The 7570-nt window shown below is 47.3% G+C and overlaps 1 protein-coding gene across 1 annotated transcript; it reads right to left on the reverse strand.

Annotated features, from left to right (window-relative positions):
• Window positions 1-5511: 5511 nt before the first annotated feature.
• Window positions 5512-6187, reverse strand: PtA15_6A633 (uncharacterized protein; the record flags this gene model as incomplete). The annotated part of the gene is made up of 2 exons (XM_053170359.1): window positions 5512-6008; window positions 6079-6187. The coding sequence occupies 2 exons, from the start codon at window positions 6185-6187 to the stop codon at window positions 5512-5514; spliced, it is 606 nt and encodes a 201-aa protein (XP_053021558.1).
• Window positions 6188-7570: the final 1383 nt, after the last annotated feature.

Below are 7570 nucleotides of genomic sequence, written 5' to 3' on the forward strand. Positions count from 1 at the left end.
CTGGCCGGTCATTGTCACGGGTGCACACTGCCTTCAACAACCTGGCAGCTGGCCTTCGAGAACAACTCACTATGTCTTCGATGGCCGGCCCCAACCGGTCATCAAGAGGAGAAAAAACTAATCCCCTTGATGGACTTTTTGTTCCGGTCATTGAGCAGGGGGGCATAAGAGGTACTTCCCCCCCTCCTCAATGACTGATCCGTGCCAGTATGACCAATACAAGCGCCGGCGATTTGCATTGGTCATACTGGATGAGGTCCGCCCACGGCTGGGTGGGAGTTCGGGCACCTGGGATAGTCAGCAGACGTACTTAATCTAGTATGTAAATACATTTTTTGTTTCAGTCCGATAACCATGGGGATGTTTCCAAAAGGAGAATTGTTTAGGCTGGATTCATCCTCCCAAGCCGCAGGCCTGACTCAGTAACTCTGCTAATACCGGGGAAAATGAATTGTCACTAGACATCAGGCAATATCAAGCAACAATCACTGTGAAAAAAACTCAAGAAACTGCTGCCAGTTGACATGCAAGATTACAAAGGTGCCTTTGTAATATTGCATGTCAACTGGCAGCAGTTTTGTGAGTTTTTTTTCCACAGTGATTAGTTGTTGCTTTTTTCCTGCTCTGGTGCTACCACAACTAGACTTAAATGGCCCCTTTTTCCTAAAAGGGGCTTTCCATGTGGCCAACCATGTAAATGGTGGGTAGCTCATTGGACTTATGCTGATGTCACCTGTATTAGTAGTCTAGGGACAGTTTATTTTTTGTGTTGTATAACATATATTATTTCTCTGAACATATATTATTTCTTTGAACATATATTATTTCTCTGAACATATATTATTGAGCCAATTTTAGTGAGATGACAAGAGATTTTCCTAAAGTATTGATTCCTGCAGGTCCAACAAGTGGGCTGAACCATTGGTTGACAATGTCAAAGCTGCTTATTGCAAGAGTGTGAATGGAACTTGTCAAATCTGCAGCCCCCACAGATGTTGATTTGAAGCCCCAAAATCTAATTTTCTACGGGGAACAGTATGTAGTCACAGACAAATATGGCTCTGCAGGGTCTATAAATTTTGATGGGAAGTGATCTGGATCTCCCTGTGAAAATCTAAACTTTGCGGGTCTAAACCGGCATCTGCAGGGGTCCCAGAAGGCACGGGAAGTGCTTCAGTCCAGTGGTAACATTCACTGCGTGCAAATACGGTCCATGTTACGTAATCAGGTTGTGTGGTCCTCATGAAGATGTTACGTGACATTCAATCTGCAGTGACTTTGCCACTGCCTGCGGAATGAATTTTATGTAACCACTTCAGGACTAGGCAACCTGATTACGTAAGATGAACAGTTTTTGTAGGTGATTCCCATTGATCTACACATTCCATTCCAGATTGTGAACAGCAACTATATTGGAGGACTTCCCGTTGAGATCGACAGACCCTGCAGAGCCAGATCTGCAGCGCCTGGGACAGCATTTCCCCGCAAAAATTAAGGGTTTCTGGCTGCAGATCTGACTCTGAAGGGGGCTGCAGATTGATGCGGATTCCTCCATTGTGTGTATTAGGTCACCGAAGGGCATCCTGTTACGTAAAATGCAGGTCTGGGATTTGGCGTGGCGTGCCGCCGACATGATGTTACCCGGCTAGCTCAGTTGGTAGAGCATTCGACTGTGAGCCGTACGTCGGGCAATTCCTTTTGGTTCCGCCCTGTCGGGTTGATCACAGCCGGATAGCCCACGGCGAACAACTGTGCTCTAGCGGTCGCTGCTGGGACGGCTCGTGCGATCATCATCCGGGCGGACTTCTTGTTCAGTTCTTTTGAAGTGGATCAATTAGTCTCTTCACGCTGATGCAAACAGGACACGGTGGTACTGGATATGCCGCGGGTTGGATACGGCCGGACGGACACCGGAGGTGTTCATCCCTCACCCGGCACCGAGGAGATATGCAAACCGCAGCGGATTCAATTGAATGCCTGAGGCCGCTCGAGCTAGCCATCGGCCGTGAACTAAGTCCCTCGATCGGCGGCGCTCGAGCTCAAAGCCTCAGTGGACACTTCCTGTCAATCTGGGAACCCCTTCCAGGCCTAGATCTGAGCCAAAATTGGAGGACTTCCTGACAATCTGGAAACCCCTTCCAGACCCAGATCTGAGCCAAATCTTGCAGGGAAATTTACAAGGCTTTGAGACTCTGGGAGGCTCTCAGATTGCTCCCAGATTGCGACGGGAAGTGGAGGACTTCCCATCAATCTGGGAACTCAGATTTTTCCAGATTTTGCGGGGAAATCTGGGCTCAATCATCCCAAATCCCAGATCTGCCTAGATTTCCCTGCAAAATCTGGGAAAATCTGGGTTTCCAGATTGGGGGAAGTCCTCCAGTCCTCCATTCTCAGGGAAATCTAGGCTTTGGAACTCTGGGAGCCTCCCAGATTGCGACGGGAAGTCTTCCAGTTGAGAGGCCCAGCAGGGTCTCTGTCTCACAGAGAGGCTTACATGCATTCAAAAACCTGTATCTGGCCTGAGAGCCCCCGGAATATCAGGCTTTTTTCATTCTTTTCATTTTTTCAAGATCCAACCCTCAGCCTGTTGAAGTTGCCTAATTTAACCAAGTCCCTCTATTAGGGGGGTTCACAATATGGTAAAAAAACTTTAGAGCTAATTTTAAGGCCTTTATGATCAATTTTTTAAAAAATGAAGAAGTTGCCCTGATTTTCAGGGGACACCCAGTCCTGTACATCTGGCCAGTTTTTTTAAAAATTTGTTAATAAAGGCAAGGGTGGGCCGTTACATTACCCGTAATTGGGAACGTAACTGCAACGTAACTTTTAAAGTTACGTTACCCAGTAGTTACAGGTACCTTAATTTTAGTTACAACTAGAGGCCAAGGTGGCTTCGCCGCTGCAGGGAACAGGCAATCACACAACCCCCCCTCACAATGAGCTACAGCCTCCCCTTGGGGAGAGTGTCATACCAGAGAAATGATCCACAACCATGTTGACCACCCACCCCATGAGAATCAGGAAATTGGTGTTTATCTATTGACTATTGGCCATCAACACCAACTTGCCCCCTCTGAAAGTGCATTCCACAGAACCATTTTGAAGGCAACTATTTTTTGGAGCTGCCAGTGCTGTACTTACCAAAACCTCTGCAGCACTCCTGCAGAGAAAGATCCCTTGGCATTGTTGAGAGTTATGTATCACCATGGGAGTTTGCTCAGCACTTGCGTGCAAGTGCAATCTCTCAAATTGGTCATAAATTTGGTTGGATCTCATTTAGATGCTGGTTTGAAGGCAACACTAATGTCTGCCACAAAATATCCTGAAATGACCTGGAACAATACTTGATGTATTGTGTAATGTATGTGTAAAATTTATGCCATACCAATTCTGAAAACAAGGAAAATATAATGATAAGGTTTAATTTATCCTCAATCTTTACCAAAGTTCCTCATGTTTTGAAGATCATGATTTTTGACCTCTTTTCAAACCCATACCCTGTTTTTTTGTCAGAAACTATCTTTGTATCTATTTTCAGGGAATGTACCAAAAATCTGCCAGTTTTTCTTAAATTGTTTCTATTATAAATGGTTAAAACTCATGATGGAGTGGGGTGAGACTCTGCGAGGTCTGATTTTGCTATGGTACTATGGTTTTACTTTGGCTTCCATTGGCTGAGGGGCCAACTGTCACACAAACGTGTAACGTGTGCGGGCTTGGGTGGCACATTGTGTCACACAAACATACGCGCACACGTTTGTGTGACACATCAATCAACAAAAAACCATAGCATGCCACGCCAAGTGCCCCTGCAATACCAGGGGCTTTGGAGAATCTTTTAAAAATTTATCTGATTTTCAGTCATCTGTACACAAATCCCTTTGAGGAGATTTTCTGAAGTCATTCACAAACCCTGTGTAACCTGAGGCTCCCCTGGACTTGTCCCAGAAATCAAACTCCCTTGGTATAAACTTCAGCAGCTGAAGAATATGTAACATAAATTTACACATGCATGCTAGTGTGTCACATTTCTAATCACTGAGCCAAGTGATGCCAAGCTGAGTGCACATGCAGTACCAAGGGCTTAGATGGACCCTTCACAAATTCTATGTAATTTTAAGCAATATGTACAAAGATAATTTTAGGGAGATTTTATGAAGTCATACCCAACTCCTGTTTAATCCAAGAGCTTCTTGCAATTTACGATAAGCACATGATAAATTGAAATATATCATTCCTATGGAAAATCCCTTGTTTCCACCAAGTATATATTTGATATTGCTTTGCAAGGAATTTTCAAATGTGTTCTAAAATAGTCCCAATAATACATAGAGTCAAGTTGGAGTTGTTTCAAGTTGACTCCAAACCCATTCCAACATACCTTAAGCTCAATTTAGCATCATCTCAATATGAATTCATCATGACTTGAGAATTTTTTGAGGTTAATTTTCCAGGATATATCTAACAGGGTTCTTAAAAATTATTGTGCAATGAACTCCAATGGTGTATGTTTGTAGATTTTTGAACTCCATGTGTACTCTAAGATCAGATATTCTGGTATTTGCTCAAAGCTAGCTGTCGGATGCAGAAAGCCATCATTTCTGCATATGCATGGGTACTTTTTTGAAGAGAAAGTAAATCAAGAATAACCCCTGGTTTTCTTGTGGGTACATGAGGCAAAGCTATCACCACAAAAAAAAGGCAGTGCAAGGTTAATATGGAAAATTACATTTTGAAGAAGAAGAAATAAATCATGGTGATCCAAAGTGAGAGAGTCAACAGAAAAGGCAGGGGTCAGGATAGGGAGAAAATAGAAATTTGTGGAGCAGATTATTTGTAGGGCCTTGGGGCAGTTGTAATCAGGAGGGGCACACATCCAAGCTTCACCATTCTAACAAGGCAAGTTTCCGCTCTGCACCTGTCATCAACCCCTTAGTTAAATCTGATTTTTTGATCTGACTGGGTTAAGATGGATCCAAATTGCCACCCTCTGCGGATCCCATTTTACCGATGTGATGGTAGGTTGGCTTTGGGTAACTGCAGACAGGAGGTGTTTGGCTTGGCTACCAAGCTATCAAAATGATACATTTTAGGCTTCAGATCTTACCTGGGAATACAGGTGGCTCGGCAGCCATTAGATCTATGGTCTTATTCCACTGCAAACCAAGGACGGCATACATTTAGTCAGTCTTCCAACCAGGCTGGCATGTGTATACAAGGAAGAAAGCCTGCTGACGTCGCTTTTTAGCTTAGTCTTTAAGGACACGTGGATGATGGCATTGTCCCGAAGGATCTGCAGCGGGCCGCGGGCGTCGAATATGGTCTGGAGGTCATGGGGTTACATTCGGGCTCATCGGCCACCCGCCTAAGCACGCTCTGTTTGATGAGTGTGTGCTGGAGCTCTTTGTGAAGTTCATGGTTTTTCTGGATAGATTTCATGGCATAGTCCTGGTTAGCTGTTCTCCCCGGGCCTGAGGTAGCGGACCACGAGTACCTTGCCCACGCATGAACTCAAAGTCCTTGATGGTCACTTTGTGACACTCCGGCCAGGCTTCTATTGTTGTCTGGAGGCATTGTCGAGACGGGCTCAGGGACAAAGGCGGGACTGGCGGCGGGTTTTGCGGAAGCAACGACGATTGCAGCCGCCGCTTGTTCGTCGAGAGAGGGGGACCCCAGAGAGGCGGTGTGGCCATGGCCGTCGTCGAAGGTGGTGGTGAGCCGGTTGATGGCCTCAGCGTCCGCAATGCTCAGTCCGAGCTCCTCCAACAATTTGTGTGTGTGGATGCTGGATGTCTCCTGGATGGTAATGCTGAGAGGCAATGATGGGGTGGGTTTGAGCAATAGCGTCGGGGAGGAACTGGTTGTAGGAATGCATTCTGCCACCATTGGCTCAGGAGGGGGGCTGGAGGCGGCCGCTGTCTCCAAGGCGGCACCAAAGACTGCGACGGAGTGGACAATCTGGTTGGACGGGACGGGCTTCATGGACGCCGGGTGGCTCTCGATCGGCTCTGGGGGGTGCTCGGCTGGGCTGCTTGTTTAGGACAGCGAGGCAGTAGCAGCAGCAGTAGCGACAGCGACGGATGGATGGCCCTTGAGGCTTGAGGCGAGCAAGTGGGAGCTTGCCTTTGTGGTCAAAGGCGTTCTTGCCGATCTTGAAGAACGCATGCCATTCCTTGGCGTCTCTCATGATATTTGAGATCCGTTTCCCACCGGTGCCGCCGGCTCAAAAATGCTGAGGAGGGCGAGTTTTAGCCGGCTTTTTCAGATGCAAACATGCTGAGGAGGGCAAATTTTAGGGGCATGCTAAATGCACCCCAAGTTTTTACTTCATGTACACCAATAAAAAGGGGTACACTACTGGGTACACCAACAAAATTGGGGTATTCTTGATTACACCCCAATCTTCAAGGGGCACCCACCTGGCCACCCCAAAAACATTGGGGTACTTGCATCTAAACTCCAAAAGAGCTTAGATATTGGGGTGCAATCCAATTTACCCCAACAGAGATGGTGTACATGAGGGGCGCACCCCAAACACACTTCTGGAGGCGGTCATTGAGGGCAGGTGGACTCGGATTGATGCCCGGCGCAGACCAATTGTTGGGGAGTTGCTACTCCCACCTCCCCTTGGTGACCGGCACATACCGGGCATTGAGAGGAGGTGGACTCTCCTAGGTCGCCGGTACCTACCGGTCATCAAGGGGAGTAGCAACTCCTCTCAATGACCAACCCAGACCGGTCATTGAGGGGAGTAGCAACTCCTCTTGATAACCGACCCAGACCGGTCATCAAGCGGAGTAGCAAATACTCTCAATGACTGACCCAGACTGGTCATCGAGGGGAGTAGCAACTCCTCTCAATGGCCAACCCAGACCAGTCAGCGAGGGGAGTTGCTACTCCCTTCAAAACAATCATCAGGGGTAGTAGCAACTCCCCTCAATGACCAACGCCAACCAATCATCAAGGGGAGTTGATACTCCCCTCAATGACTGGTCTCATCAAGGGGAGTAGCAACTCCTCTTGGTAACCAACCCAGACGGATCATGAAGGGGAGTCGCTACTCCCTTTGATGACTGACAGAGACCAGAAATCAAGGGGAGTTTCAACTCCCCTTGATGATCAATTGGTGTTGGTCATCGAGGGGAGTAGCAGTCATTGAGGCAAGTTGCTACTCCCCTCAATGATCGGTCGGTGCTGGTCATTGAGGGGAGTTGCTACTCCCACTCACCTCAATGGTCTGTCCTCTTGGTGGCGAGCCGCGACCGGTGTGACAAGTCGGGCTGGGTGCCGGATATGTACATCTGGGGTGTGAAGGGGCTCACCCGTATCACAGAGTATCAGATTGGAGTTCAGGGGGTTTGCACCCCATTATGATGGGGTGTCATGGCCATGTACACCATAGATTTCACTTGTTTTGGGGTACCCTGTGGCTCACCCCAACTTCCATGGGGTATGAGGTGCTGTACCCCATCTTCACAGGGGTGTGTAAGTGTACACCCCAAGTGGTTTGGGGTACACATCAGCTGTACCCTTTTTTGGTGTCCATGAAGTAAAAACTTGGGGTGCATTT

The sequence above is a fragment of the Puccinia triticina genome, chromosome 6A, assembly GCF_026914185.1.
Source record: "Puccinia triticina chromosome 6A, complete sequence".
NCBI lineage: Eukaryota > Fungi > Basidiomycota > Pucciniomycetes > Pucciniales > Pucciniaceae > Puccinia > Puccinia triticina.